This window comes from Moschus berezovskii, chromosome 18 (genome assembly GCF_049115385.1).
Source record: "Moschus berezovskii isolate FMDL1 chromosome 18, NW_MosBer_1.0, whole genome shotgun sequence".
In the NCBI taxonomy this organism is placed as follows: domain Eukaryota; kingdom Metazoa; phylum Chordata; class Mammalia; order Artiodactyla; family Moschidae; genus Moschus; species Moschus berezovskii.
The window spans coordinates 74,063,048-74,079,267 of record NC_142477.1 but is presented as its reverse complement, the minus strand read 5'-3'; the positions used below and the strand labels follow the sequence as shown (position 1 = coordinate 74,079,267).

At 47.6% G+C, this 16,220-nt stretch overlaps 1 protein-coding gene across 1 annotated transcript in view; it reads right to left on the bottom strand.

Annotated features, from left to right (window-relative positions):
• The window catches only part of STK10 (serine/threonine kinase 10), a 142,667-nt gene that overhangs the window by 65,393 nt on the left and 61,054 nt on the right, over positions 1-16,220 (bottom strand). Inside the window, exon 5 of the mRNA XM_055421826.2 lies at positions 617-689. Coding sequence (XP_055277801.2) covers positions 617-689 — 73 coding nt within the window. The remainder of the gene's footprint in view (positions 1-616; positions 690-16,220) is intronic.

The window sequence follows — 16,220 nt, the reverse complement described above, 5'->3', positions numbered from 1 at the left end:
ACAGAGACAGGGGCGGGAGAGAAGAGGAGGAGGAGGAGTGAAAGGGGGGAGAGAGAGAGAGTGAGTAGCAAGCAGGCAAAAAAGGAACCTAACTCCATGATGGGAAGGAAGTGAAACAGAAAGTAGTTAGGTGTGAAACAGAGAGGTTTTTTCTTTTTGGAAAAGAAGGAAGCAAAATGGACTGGAAGAGTCTAGGGAGATTTCATATAAGCATAGCAACCAAACTCATACTGTTCATCTTCCCGGCCCCAGCTCTAGCTCTGGGTCTGCCTGTCAGTTGACACTTGTTGAATTCATCAAGAACCATTCTCCCGGGAATGTCAGTTCTTATTACTGGAGCACTTTCTATACGCACCATCCCATTTAATCCTCACAACACCACATTACACGGGCACTATTATACCCATTTCACAGATGAGTAAACTGAGGCACAAAAAGCTGGGAAATATGGCCAAGGTCTCGGGGCTAGTAAGTGGGGGCGTGGGCTCAGCCCCAGCAGGCTGATTCAGGAGCCCCTGCCTGTCCTCCCCTCTCCAGCCCAGCCAGGGGTCACCATGGGGACATGGAGGTATGATGTTAAGTCCACCACCTCATTTCCAGAGGCTGCACGACTCACCAGTAAGGCGTTCCTATGAAGGAATCTCGCTTCTGCAGAGTCTTCAGATTCTTGGCGGACACACCGAAGTCAGCTGCAAGGCAAGAATCTCAGATAGAGGACTGGATGAACATTCCTCCACCCACGGCCCTGGGGTGTGGACACAGATTCCCATTCCAAATCAACTAACAGATGCCATTTTCTGTCTAGCAAATTAGTGATCATTAAAAAATAATAACACCACTGCTGTAAGAGGTATGCACCTTCGTACTTGCTAATAAGAATATAAATTGAAGAGGCTTTTAGGAAAGCAGTTTGGCAATAAACAGCAAGAACTTCTAAAATACCCATAACTTGGGACATCCCTAGTGGTCCTGTGGTTAAGACTTTGAGCTCCCAACACAGGGCACATGGGTTTGATCCCTGGTTGGAGAATTAAGATCCCACATGCTGCACGGTGCAGACTAAAAAAATAAATAAAGACACCCATACTCTTCTGGAGCAGTAATCCAAATCTAGGAGGCTACCTTAATGAAACAATCTTCTTTCTTTTTTTGGCAGCACCTTGCAGCCTGTGGGATCTTGGTTCTCCAACCAGGGGTTGAACCCAGACCCTCAGCAACGAAAGCACAGAGTCCTAACCATTGCACCACCAGGGAATTCCCTGAAATAATCTTAAATATAAAAACATTATGGGTAATGAATTGTTTACCAAAATGCTATTATAATAGAGACAACTCAAAAACAAGCATCATTGCTTAGCTTTCATGGAGAGATTTTTAAAATTCTTATGTGCAGTATATAATACATTCTGTCTTTTCTAAAAAGGATTTAAGACTATGTATCATATATACAAATGTACACACAGAGAAAAATTAACTAGGATGTGAAGAGCTGACACATTAGAAAAGACCCTGATGCTGGGAAAGACTGAAGGCAGGAGGAAAAAGGGATGACAGAGGACGAGATGTTTAGATGGCATCACTGACTCGACGGACATGAGTTTGAGCAAGCTCCGGGAGATGGTGAAGGACAGGGAAGCCTGGCGCGCTGCAGTCCATGGGGTCACAAAGAGTCAGATGCGACTGAGCGACTGAACCACAATAAGAAAGAAGTATGTCAGTCGCTCAGTCGTGTCCGGCTCGTTGCGACCCCGCGGACTGCACTTCCACCAGGCTCCTCTGTCCATGGGATTCTCCAGGCAAGAACACTGGAGTGGGCAGCATTCCCTTCTCCAGGCAATCTTCCCAACCCAGGGATTAAACCCAGGTCTCCTGTACTGCAGGCAGATTCTTCACCATCTGAGCCACCAGGAAAACCAAGAAAGAAGGTAGAGACTAAATAACTGAACAGATTAAGTGTGATACACACACATATGGTGGAATATTTTATAGTCATTAAAGTTTTAAAATATTTTATTCAATATTTCAATACTGAATTATACATAATATTCAATTTTAATATACATTTAATAATGATAATAGATGAGGGAGACTAAGAGGTACAAACTTCCAATTATAAAATAAATGAGTCATAGGAATGAAATGTACAGTGTAGGGAATATAGTCAGTAATAATGTAATATCTTTGTGTGGCAATAGATGGTCTTATAGCGGTGATCATTTTATAATGTTTGGAAAAATCAACTTACTACGTTTTACACCAGGAATCGATATAGTTTTGTCAACAAACAAACTCACAGAAAAAGAGATCGGATCTATGGACGGTTGAGGGAAGGAGAATTAGATGAAATTAGTCAAAAGGTACAAACTTGCAGTTATAAGATAAATAAGTACTAGGAATGTACTTAAATATGCTTAAATATAATTAAGCACAATAAATATATATATAAATAAATACAACATTCAGTTCAGTTCAGTTCAGTCGCTCAGTCGTGTCCGACTCTCCGCGACCCCATGAATCACAGCACGCCAGGCCTCCCTGTCCATCACCAACTCCCGGAGTACACTCAAACTCATGTCCACAGAGTCGGTGATGCCATCCAGCCATCTCATTCTCCGTCGTCCCCTTCTCCTCCCGCCCCCAACCTTTCCCAGCATCAGAGTCTTTTCCAGTGAGTCAACTCATCTCATGAGGTGGCCAAAGTATTGGAGTTTCAGCTTTAGCATCAGTCCCTCCAATGAACATCCAGGATTGATCTCCTTTAGAATGGACTGGTTGGATCTCCTTGCAGTATAAGGGACTCTCAAGAGTCTTCTCCAACACCACAGTTCAAAAGCATCGATTCTTCGGCGATCAGCTTTCTTCACAGTCCAACTCTCACATCCATACATGACCACGGGAAAAACCATTGCCTTGACTAGACGGACCTTGGTCGGCAAAGTAATGTCTCTGCTTTTTAATATACTATCAAGGTTGGTCATAACTATATGTTATATGTGAGAGTTTTTAAGAGAGTAAATCCTAAGAGTTCTCATCACAAGGAAACATTTGTTCTTTTCTTTTGTAACCACACAAATGGCTCTTGACTAACTTTATCGTGATGAGCATTTCATGGTGCACACAAGTCCAACCGCTATGATGCAACCGTAAACTGACACAGTGCTAAGGGCCAATCACATCTGAATAAAAATGTAGGGGAAAATAAATTAAAATTTTAAAACCCCATGTGTGCTAAGTCGCTTCAATAGTGTCCAACTCTGTGTGACTCTATGGACTATAACCCACCAGGCTCCTCTGTCCATGGGATTCTCCAGGCAAGAATACTGGAGTGGGTTGCCATGCCCTTCTCCAGGGAATCTTCCCGACCCAGGGATCAAACCCACATTTCTTATGTCTCTTGCATAGGCAGGCAGGTTCTTTACCACCAGTGCCACCTGGGAAGTCTAAAACAACAAATCTTGAAATATTCAATGTTTAATAGAATATGAAAATATTTTATTGGTATATTTACATAGGCTCAACAGAAAAGGGAGAGGATGCATATTTGAATATATCGTATGGTTGGAATTATGCCCTACCTCCCCAAAAAAGAGCAAAAATACAGTTTGAATTATTGGAGGACATGTACTAGCTTGCTTAAATGGTTGTCCATGGGCAGAGAGAAGAGATGAGGTTTCTTCCACTTTTCTGAATTTCTGAAGTTTGCCATGACAAAAGCATTTGACTTTCAGGACTAACAAAATAAATTAATACAATTTCTCTTTGCACACATCCATCACCACCACTCATTGCTAAGGGAAGAAGCCAGAGCCACAAACAGGCATTTTCTCCAATGCTCCAGCGTTCCGGCGCCAAGCTTCACCTTGATGAAAAGCTGAACTCAGGAGGAAGCACTGAGAGGAACCACTAAAGCTGTAACAGCCAGCCACCCTGAGAGCCGCCACCTGGGTCTGGAAGCCACGCTCGGGAGTTTGACTCAGACTCACAATCTCAAACCAGGGGCGGGCACAGCGCTGAGCGACAGGCCGGAACATGAGAGAGCTGGGTTCCAGTTTCGCCCCTTCTATGCCACTGGGTTCTTTCATCTGTTCATTTAAGTTCCATCTGGAACCACCCACGAGCTGGAGCAGAGAACACAGCGCAGGGGGAAAAGCAAACTAAGTCCATGCCCTCTGGCAACTCGAAGTTTAGTGGTAGAGGCAGCCAGCAATCCCATAAACACTAACTGTGTCTATTCACAATCGTGTGACGTGATGGGAAGGTGGGGGTGCAGGGCTCGAGAGACAAGGAAGGGGGACCTGGAAGAGGTCCAGCTAAGGAAAACACCAGAAAATTATTTGGTGTGGCCTCTTACACGCTTATGCGTCCTACAAAAGCTAAATATTCTAGCAGCGCTGCAATGAGGCGTTACATCTTGCTGGTAATACATGTATGCTCTGGCATGCAGATGTCATTTTGCTGTCACAGCACTACAGTGAAATGCACAAATAAAAACTTAAATTCATAAAAAAAATTTTTTTTCATTTCCAGGCAATTCATTCATTCAACAAATACTAACTGAACATCTATTATGTGCCAGGCACTGTTTTAGGCACAGAGAGGAAACAAAACCTTCACCCTCATTGGCCTGTTTTTCTAGCGGTGGAAACAGGCCCTCCACACCATAGGACTCCTGGTGATGAGAAGGGCCATGCAGGGATAAGGCAGAGACAGGGCTGGGTGCGTGCGTGGCTAGTTTAGACAGGAGGTCAAGGTAGGGGAAAATATTTCCAGGAAGAGGAAACAAGCTGGCTGGAGGGCCCAGGAGGGGCAGGGCAGCATGGCTGGAAGGGGTGGTCTTAGCTAAGGGGAGAGACAGGCAGGGGCCAGGACAGTTACCAAGCCTCTGACCCTCAGTGTCCCCACCAGTGACACAGGCTGAGACTTCAGGACTCACTTTGTAGGGCTGCAGAGGATGAAATGACACACTAAAGCACTCAGCTCCAAGCCCAGTTCGTGGTAAATGCTCCATCACGATAGTGAACATTCCATGGGATACTTGAGCTGTACTCCTGAGAGTCTGAGGCGGCGACAAGGACGAGGCTGTACTGAGACCTCCTCCTGGGAATGGTCAGGACTGCTGGCCTCTGAGCCTTAGTCAGTGCTAACTGGCTACTCAAGAGCTACTCAGTCAGCTAAGGAAAGTGTTCATGGGCTATTGGGGCTGGAGGGCTGCTGCCTTTCAGGGTGGGAGCAGCAGCAGCTACAGGGTGAGATGCAAAACCCAGGTGAGAGGCCAGCTCTGCCCTGTTGGCCTGGACACGTCACCACCCCTCTGGACTCAGGGGTGAGGACGGGGCACCCACGTGGCCCTGGCTCCCCATATAAACACCAACAACGGCTGACATGCCATCCCAGGACACCTTTGGGGAAGAGGGACTGCCTCTCAGACCCAGGGCGAGGCTTCCAGGAGGGACGCTGGAGCTGGCCACTCCCATATCTCAGCACCCACTGGTCCCTTCCAAAGAAGGCAGTGGAAAAGCAGAAACCACCAACTTTCAAAATGACACACAGTCGGCCCCCAGGGTCCTCCCTAAAACAAGCGCCTGCCAGCTTCTTGGGTGGTTGCTACTTCCCCTTCTGGGGCCCAGCCAGGCAGGGGGGTGGCCCCTCCCTCAAGCCCAGGAACCTTGGGCTGTCCCTGGGCAGGTGGCAGGGGTTGCCCCAGCTGTTTGCTCCCTGAATGGAGTTTATAAGCCATGTCCCAGGACAGGTAGATGGCTGCCCTCGGACAGTTCAAAGGGGATTTTCACCAGGCAGTCTCTGTGGCTGAAAACATTCCACTCTCCCCTTCTCCTATTTTAAAATAAGAATCAGAGACAAAGCAGCAGGCACGTGAGGACTCTATAAACTATCACTTCCATAAGGAAAGAGGCCATTTCTGCTTTGTCCACAGCTATAACCTGATGCTACATTTGCCACGTGAAACACTCAACAGGGCTATCAAATGAACAAGATAAATGAAGAAACAGAAAGAAAAGAGACAAAACTGGGCTTTGAGACATATGTTTGCGGGCCTTCCCGCCAGCCCAGGGGTAAAGACTCCAAGCTCCCTGCACACTGTGGCCAAAAACAGGCAAACGATGGCAAAAGAAACAAGCTTGACAACAATTCTACTTTTGGAAACAAACCCCCCAAAACCAGATTTCAAATATACATGGAAGCTCCTAAAGCATTATTCAAAAGAGTGAAAAACTGGAAATAACCTGAGCTGCTGCTAAAACCTGACTGGTGGATAGTTCAGGAAACTGAGGCTCACTCAGACCGTGAAATCACACGCAGTTCGTAAAAAGGATGAGCTTGCCTTTGTGTTAACTTGGAAGCTGGTCCATAACACACTATTCCCTCCGTGGTGCTGACAGAACAATGCACAGTGTGAAATGGACAGGGTGAATTCCAGTTATATCTTAAGAAGAACGACACGTGCATACTGTGAACACACAGACGTCCATAAACACAGAAACGGTCTGGAAGGTTGCACATCAAACTCAATCGTGACCACCTTCCCGGAAGTGGGGGCAGTGTACTGAGGTGGCCTTACATTTTTTACTGTGTACACTTTATAGAGAGTATGCATTGCTTTTATGGTTTGAAAAGCTGAAATACATGTGGTAAGTTGGTGTGGGGGGGTTGTTTTTAAGTAAAACCCAGTGGGGGCCAGGATGTGGTGAAAGAACTTCACACTCTGCTGGGGGCTGTGAACCGGCGCATCCAGCGTGAAGGGCACTCTGGCCTCAGGTATCAACACCGCCTGACAAATGCACACACCCAACAGTCCTGCTTCTGAGCAGCCTCTAAATGGTGCTATCACAGACAGACTCACATACACAGGCAGGCCCATCACCACACTGCTGAGGACCCTGCGAGAAACCTCACGGGACACCTAAATACCCAACTTTGGGGGATTCGGAAGTTAATCACAGTTAGCACAAGCGATGGAGTGAAAGAAAAACATGAAGCAACTTTGTTTCTAAGGAACATTTAAGGATATGGGGGGTTAGCTGATATTATGCAATTTTTTAAAAAAGCTGACTGGAAAATACATATATATTATATATATGTATATATACCATGATCTCACTTTCAAAACAAAAAAACATGTTGATCTAATAAAAACTACTATTTACTGACAACTTCTTGGGCATGCAGCACTACACAAAGAGGCTTATGCATATCATTTACCTCCCTCTGCACATCACGCTGCGTCTCAGCATACATAACACTATATCATTTGTATCTATGACCCTTTGGGGCAGGGAAAATTATTATCTTCATTTTACAGATGAGCACAATGAAGTTTAGAGAGATTAAGTAACTCGTGGATGGTCACCAACAGTAAGGACAGAAGTGCCGCTAAGGCTGTGTCCTTTACCACGCTCCAGGCCCACCTTTCCGAGCACAGAAAAATGACTGGAAGGAAGCTGACAGATCAGAAGGGGCTTTAATTTCCTTCTTTGTGGGTCTTATTCCTAATTGTCTATAGGACTATATCTACCTATATAGTCATTCATAAATACATTTACTTATTACCAAGGCAAGGCTGATCATCAAACATTTACAGAATAAAAAGTGTCCATAATCCTGGCAGTGATAAACACTTATGAAATTGTTGCATCTAGCTCTAGACTTATTGATATAAATCACATATGTAAATAAAATCATAAAAAAGTATATATGTGTGTGTGTATACACACACACACACACACGTGCTGCTGTGTAGTTGCTTCAGTCATGTCTGACTCTTTGCAGTCCTATGGACTACAGCCCTCCAGGCTCCTCTGTTCATGGAATTCTCCAGGCAAGAATACTGGAGTGGGTTGTCATGCTCTCTCCCAGGGGATCTTCCCAACTCAGGGATCGGACCTGTGTCTCCTGCATCACAGGCAGACTCTTTACCACTGAGATACCAGGGAAGCCCATACATATATGTGTATGTATATATATATATGGAATGTGAAGTCAAGTGGGCCTTAAAAAGCATTACTATGAACAAAGCTAGTGGAGGTGATGGAATTCCAGTCGAGCCATTTCAAATCCTAAAAGATGATACTGTGAAAGTGCTGCACTCAATATGCCAGCAAATTTGGAAAACTCAGCAATGGCCACAGGACTGGAAAAAGTCAGTTTTCATTCCAATCCCAAAGAAAGGCAATGCCAAAGAATGTTCAAACTACCGCACAATTGCACTCATCTCACATGCTAGTAAAGAAATGCTCAAAATTCTCCAAGCCAGGCTACAGCAATACGTGAACCGTGAACTTCCAGATATTCAAGCTGGTTTTAGAAAAGGCAGAGGAACCAGAGATCAAATTGTCAACATCCGCTGGATCATCGAAAAAGCAAGAGATTTCCAGAAAAACATGTATTTCTGCTTTATTGACTATGCCAAAGCCTTTGACTGCATGGATGACAATAGACTGTGGAAAATTATTAAAGAGATGAGAATACCAGACCACCTGATCTGTCTCTTGAGAAACCTGTACGCAGGTCAGGAAGCAACAGTTAGAACTGGACATGGAACAACAGACTGGTTCCAAATAGGAAAAGGAGTACGTCAAGGCTATATATTGTCACTCTGCTTATTTAACTTATATGCAGAGTACATCATGAGGAACGCTGGGCTGGAGGAAGCACAAGCTGGAAAAAAGATTGCCGGGAGAAATGTCAATAACCTCAGATATGCAGATGACACCACCCTTATGGCAGAAAGTGAAGAGGAACTCAAAAGCCTCATGATGAAAGTGAAAGAGAAGAGTGAAAAAGCTGGCTTAAAGCTCAACATTCAGAAAGCTAAGATCATGGCATCTGGTCCCATCACTTCATGGGAAATAGATGGGGAAACAGTGGAAACAGTGTCAGACTTCATTTTTGGGGGCTCCAAAATCACTGCAGATGCTGATTGCAGCCATGAAATTAAAAGACGCTTACTCCTTGGAAGGAAAGTTATGACCAACCTTGATAGCATATTCAAAAGCAGAGACAATACTTTGCCAACAAAGATCCATCAAGTCAAGGCTATGGTTTTTCCAGTGGCCGTGTATGGATGTGAGAGTTGGACTGTGAAGAAGGCTGAGCCCGAAGAATTGATGCTTTTGAACTGTGATGTTGGAGAAGACTCTTGAGAGTCCCTTGGACTGCAAGGAGATCCAACCAGTCCATTCTAAAGGAGATCAGTCCTGGGTGTTCACTGGAAGGACTGATGCTAAAGCTGAAACTCCAATAACTTTGGCCACCTCATGCAAAGAGTTAACTCACTGGAAGATGGACATGAGTATGAGTAAACTCTGGGAGTTGGTGATGGACAGGGAGGCCTGGCATGCTGAGATTCATGGGGTCGCAAAGAGTTGGACACAACTGAGCGACTGAACTGAACTGATACATTAGAGAAGGAAACAGCAACCCGCTCCAGTATTCTTGCCTAGAGAATCCCATGGACAGAGGAGTCTGGTGGGCTGCAGTCCTTGGGGTCGCAAAGAGTCGGACACAACGGAGCGAGTAAGCACATATATATATATATATATATAATTTTCAGCTATTTGCTGCTTTTAAAAGAATGAGATCAGACTAAACATACTATTTTGCAACTTGTTTTTTTCCCTTTCACAGTATGTGCATACATCTTAACCAAGATCATCATTTTCGACAACTTCATTTTCAAAAACTGAAAGATTCTACTGTGTGACATACCATAACTTATTCAAGTAATCCTCTACTGGCATAAACTGGATCATTTCTGATTTCCTGCTGTTACTAATATAGTTGCAGTGAATACCACTGTACATATCTTTCTTACATGTGTAAATAGCACACGTAACTTTTACAATCAGAAAACTACGTAACAGCATAAATGTATTACATTTCACACTCTGTACACACAGAGAGGCAGTGAACAGTATGACATTATATAGGGGACTCTCATCTGTCCCCTTAACTGCAGGCACCACAAGAATCCAATATAAGAGCAGCCTTTTCCCAGACAACGCCAGGCCAGCTAAAACCAACCGCTGCCCAGCGGTCCTCCTCTCCTGGACCCCCACCCCACGCCCAGAGGGTCCACAGTCCAGCTTGGTCAGGGCTCACCTGAGAGCCTTCCATAGGCCTCAACTCAGGGTGGTGCCCTCGGCCCCAGGAAGCATCTGGAAATGAATGGGGCAGTCAGGTTGCCACAACGAAGAACTACTGCTGTTTAGTGAGCAAGAGTCAGGGATGCTGCCCTTCCTAACTTGGCAAGAACTGTCCCATCGAAAACACTGGCAGTGACCCTGCGGGCAAACACTAGCCACAGGCCTCATGGTGCAGACAGCACAGTGAAGCCTCACTGAGGGTTTAGGACCTGCTGAAACTGGGGTGAGGATGGGAGAATCAAAGGCTTCCACACACCCAGCCCTGGGAGCCTAGGGGCCTCCTTCCTCTGGATCAGGGCAGCCAGAGGCATGCCTGGGCTCAAAAGAAGGAGGCTTCTACCAATAATCCATAATCTCTCTCATAAAAACTACCAGGACATCTGTCTTCCTAGGAATAACATGGAAACAGTACCAAGCAGGGAAGTGAAAAGATTCTACGGCGATTTGAGACAAACTATTTCATGTTTCTGAGCCTCAGTTTCTTCATCTAGTGTATGGGGTCATAACTTTTAAACATTGATTTTTGGCTGCATTGGATCTTCACTGCTACGCACTATTTGCAGCAATCACGGGCTACTCTTCGTTGCAATGCCCAGGCTTCTCTCATCACAGGGCACAGGCTCTAGGCACGAGGCTTCAGCAGCTGCAACAGGCGGGCTCAGTCATGACTCACAGGCTTAGCTGTCCCTTGGCATGTGGAATCTTCCCAGACAGGGGATCGAACCCGTGTCCCGTGTCTCATCCACTGTACCACCAGGAAAAGTCCAATGGGGTCCTATTATACAACCAACTGTGAGACCGAAAGAACTGCTCTATTTTTCTATTTCCATTTTTGTTTTGTTTTTCAGGCAACCAGATACAGGGGACCCCTAATAAGGGCTTTGCTTTCCCACTTACTCCTGTCTTCGGCTTCCCACTCCCACTGCCTTCACCCTCTCTTCTCTCCCATAACTCTTCATTTTTCTGTCGTTTCCCTTTCTCAAGTCAATTGCAAATTCAGTCCTTTGCTTTCTATCCACTTCCACCTCACTCACTCCCTCTTCTGGGTCGCTATTACTCCAACAGGCTGTCAGTCTAGAGCAGACAGCAGTTGTTTTTTTGGCAACTCCTCATCTTTTCTCCTTCTGGAAAACCATGTCCCCCACCCACAACCACACTGTTCCATGATGGCAAGGGGGACTGTCACATTGATACATATGCTGGCCCCATTCTCACAGAGTGACTACAAGCTGGGCCAATCAGAGAAGCCTGCTTGGTAGGCCTCCTCTATTGGACCGGGAATCTGCATCTGAGCCACACTGGGCCCATCAGAGCTCTTCGTTGGGATTATTGACACTGAGATGTGAAATGCTGTGGCTCAGTTCACCCTGCAGGAGGTGGTGCTGGGAAAAGTGAACACTTAGCCAGAAACTGTGTGTGAGGGCTTGCACTGAGAGCCTAACCAACATCACAGAAAGGCAGAAACCAGAGACGTTCAGGGCAGCACTGTTTTTCAGGGTCCAACCGCACATCTTCCAGCTGCAAATATACAACTCATATCTGTCCCAACACAGTTCCGTATACCCTATACACACAATGTTCTGTCTGTCTTAAGTCACATGAGACCAGCTTCTATCATCTGCCACCAACAGAGTCTAAGGAGGGTAGTGCTTAAGCACTTGGGCTCTGAAGCTAGTTATTCCTCAGACTAGTTTTGCGACCGTGGGTGAGTTAATTAACCTCTCTAGGTGCCAAACCCTTCCTCTGTAGAATGTCAGCAGTAGTCTGCGAGGATTCAGTGAGTTATACATTAAAAACTGGCGCAGTGCCTGGTAGCCATCAAAAAAGAACCAGGACTCCAGCCTACAGGCAGCAGCAAAAAGAGGTTTTGGGTTAGGGTCCAGGTGGGGGTGAGAGGCAGGTGACTGGTCCCTGCCAGGCCCACCCGCTAGGGCTCCTGAATATCAGGGTGTTTGTGGGAATCAGGGATCCTGCAGTGTCGTAAGCTATTGAAGTAATTGTGGTGCCAGATTCTACCACTCACTGAGCACCTACTCTGTGTCAGGCACTCTGATTTTTAGGACAGTTCAGACCTAAACTGAAACTTGAAAGACCCAAAAAGTTGTGACATTCCCCTCGCATCTTCAGAGAAGCACCTCTGGGGAGAGGAACACGAGTTCTCTGGAGAATGAGGACCATTCCTCCTCACGACCACACTGAGCCATTCCTCAGCCCAGGAAAAACTCAACATATGACAGGCCTCTCTAATGGGCTGGGCACCTATGCAGTGTCTCATTAAATCATCATACCAGTTCATGAGGTAAGAACTATTAGCCCAGTCTATCTGAGGACACTATCATTCAAAAGGGTTAGCTGACTCACCCAAGGCCAAGGACAGATCCAGGACAAAAACACAGATCTTTGGATGTCAGAGTCCTTACCCCACTTTATATCCTAACTGTCTCAGAGAGCAGACACTCTTCCTTTCTCTGTCTGCACAAATGGATCCCCACCAGCTAGGGAGAACTTCTTCACACCCACCCAGAGCTGGAATGCCTGCTCTGCTTGGCAACTATCCAGTGAATCTCAAAGGAAGTTTGAAATCCTAGCCAGAAATAAACACTTAACACGAGGAAGAAACCAAACGTCTAGCAGCAAGAGGAACATTACCCTTGGCTTCCCAGTGATAGTTCCTTTGTGCTTTAGCTCACAGGTCACAACTCTGCCGGGAGATTCTCTTGTTACACCCATTGCACAGATGAAAAGACTGAGGCCTGAATGGTTAAATGTGTTTATTCAGCTCGGAAGTGGCAGAATCAGTATCTGAACCAGGCCTGTCTGTGTCTAGGGCCCACACTTTGCTCAGTTCTCTGTGCTGCTTTCCATTTATTCCCGTTCCACTGAGAAGCACAAACAGTGTCTCCAGTGAGGTGACATCCTTGCCTGGGAGACAGAGCTGCTAAGCAATTCTCTAACACAGCCCTGGGTCGCATAAGGCCATGCAGGGGAATGGGGGTGCCTCCAGGGGCCACAGACAGTCCCAGGGACCTAGGAAGAGGCAGACAGGCTGCCACCCCACCTCCCAAGCTTCCTCCACTGCTTATCAGGCTGCAGATTCCAGGCCCCAGGGGGAAGGATGATTTTCCAAAACAGAATATTAGGTCTCAGCAGGCGTCCACACCACAGCTCCCAGGGTCCAGGGGTAATTGTGTAAATACTCACACATTCAACTCCCCTTGAACTGTTCTTCCTCCTTAGTTGGCTTCCTGGTTTTCTCAATGGCATCTGCCAAGTCACTGGAAAAGCTGATGCCCCCATCTGCTTCCATCCCATTTCTGCTGGTTTTCAGGTGGGATTCTGGAGACTGCTTGGTAAGTCAGTGCCCCCACCCCCCGGACTGCGGGGTCGTGGTGGGGGAAACAGCATGGGAAATGACACCCCACTGGGCACATCCTGGCCTGCTGTCTCACCCTGAGCTTCCCTGCTGACAAGCCTGTCAGGCTGCTGCAGATCTAGGCTCTCTGTGTCCTGCCTTCTCTGTTTGACATGTTCTTGAAGGCTGAGCTGAAGGTTTGCCTTGAATTCCCCAGGGCACACGAGACTCTCCTGTCCCAATACTCTGCCTGACCTGGCCCTTCCCTACCTTCCCTCCAACTTTGACAGAGCTGGTCCACTAGCAGCCGGAGCCAGAGGGACCCGAGTCCAAACACTGCTGCTTCTCCCCTCCATGGACCGACCCTGAGCATCTCACGCCAGTGTGGGCTTTGGTGCCACCCCATGATGGGTACAGTCTGCTCCCCTCTCCCAAGTGTCCCCTGGAGTGCTGAGTAAATGAGATAACATCTAGAAAGCACTTTGTCTAATGGCTGGCATCCAGATGATGCTTCACAGACCCGACATGCATCTGGTATTATTTTTACTATCACTTCCCGCAAAATACCCTACTGGGCCTTACTCGGTGCCTCTGCCCACAAGGCTAGACCTCTCTGCCCAAGCTGGTTTACCTGGCAAGCACCCACCTGCCTTTTCACAACCCAGCTCAAACTATCCTCTCACCAAGTCTCTAGAATTCTAAACACCTAACCCTCAGGCCCAGGTAGGGGAACAGACCACCCCTCCCTGCACACGCCCACCCCAGCACTGGCTCCCTCCCCAGCCCGATGCTCCCACGTGTCTCCCCCTGGCCTGGGAACCCTGCAGGAGGAGGACTGGGGTCTCTGTCCTGCTGTCCCCAGAGCCCAGCACAGGACAGGGCTTGGCACACACCAGACACTTAACAAAACAACAGTTAATCACAGCTGGCTTTTCTGGAGAGCTCACTGTCTGTCTTCTTATAACCAGTATCACAGAGCACTGGACGAGCCTTCATCTCACTTCAGTTATACAGACGAGAAGGTCGAAAGGCAGCAGGTGCGGTGACATGTATATCCAAGGCCAAAGAGTTGGGTGCAGACCTGGATCTGAACCCAGGCCTCCTAGGCTCCCTGGCCTTCCCTGGTGGCTCAGACAGTAACGAACACGCCTGCAATGCGGGAGAACTGGGATCAATCCCTGGGTCGGAAAGACCCCCTGGAGAAAGGCATGGCCACTCACTCCAGTATTCTGGCCTGGAGCATTCCATGGACAGAGGAGCCTAGCGGGCTACAATCCATGGGGTTGAAAAGAGCCAGACACGACTGAGAGACTAAGCACCCACACACTCTCAGCATCCAGGGTGCAAGCTCTTAACCTCTCCAGCTAAGAGGATGAAACAGGAGGAAAGACAGCCATAGCAGATGGGGGCTGAGCCTCAGGGTCCCAAGACTTCTTGTCTTCGGGAACAGAACGGAGTGTGGCCTCGCTCATGCCTGGTTATGAGAAGCCCTCTCACACTGACTGCTCATTTCAAGACAGCACCAACCCCACCCTCTGGGGGACAGAGCACTTCTAACAAGCTCCCAGGTAATGATGATGCTGCCACCAACCAGGTTTTGATTCCTGAGGGTTCAGAGCTGTGGTTCTCAAAGTGTGGTTCCTTGGATCGGCCGCATCAGCTGGGAGCTTATTAGAAATTCAGGTTCTTCAGCCCCCTCCACAGACAGAAACCCCACGGGATGTACCCAGCAAGCTGAGACTTAGAAGCCCGCCAGGTGACCGAGAAGCACTAAATCTGAGAACCCACTGGTCTTGCATTGCTTGTGTAAGACCTTCAGCTGTCGGCTCCCGGCACTCGTGGAGGTGGGGGAGCCAGGAGGTGAGCAGTGGCCTGGGCTCGGCCCTGCCTCTGTCCTCAGCAGACCTGCGGCAGGTCCTCCCCGTCTCTGAGCTTCAGAGTCCTCATAGAGGGGATGCAGGAGCCGTGCCATTTCTGTGCCAATCCTCCTGATTACTGCTGTGGTTCTCTATCACAGGGCTCGGGGGTGGTACAGTTTCTTGTGGACGTAATTAAAGTGTTCCTTAGACAGATGAAGGCAGGGACTTCCCTGGTGGTCCAGTGATTAAGAATCTGCCTTCCAATGCAGGGAACGTGAGTTCAACCCCTCCTCAGGGAACTAAGATTTCACATAACCGGGGGCAACTAAGCCCGAGCACTCCAACTACTGAGCCTGCACGCCCCGTGGCCCGTGCAACACAAGCAGAGAGGAGCCCACACGCCACAACAAAGATCCCGCGTGCCACAGCTCAGACCCAGCACAGCCAGAAATGGAGAGAGATGGAGGCGCGGGGAGCTGCTGAGAGACTGCACAGTGGCACTTCAGTGGCGGAAGCTCAGGGCTGAGGAGGAGGAGCGGGGCGGGTGAGTGAACTATTCACTATCAGAGGAGGCTGCAGGCAGAAGGTAGAGCTGAATGTGGTCAAACGATTAACAAGAGGTTACCATCTCTCTATTGTTAAATCACCCCTAAACCCTCTCTATCCGTACATCCTTCTACAGACAAAGATGCAGGCAGAGGTATCTGGGATGACCCTCAGGGCCAAGCTCTGGAGCATGAGGCTGCACGCACTTTCTGACTCTCCCTTTAAACCTTCCCGTACTATGTCCATTTTCTATAACAAACATACATAGCTTTTTCATCCAACAATGAAAATCATTACTTTAAA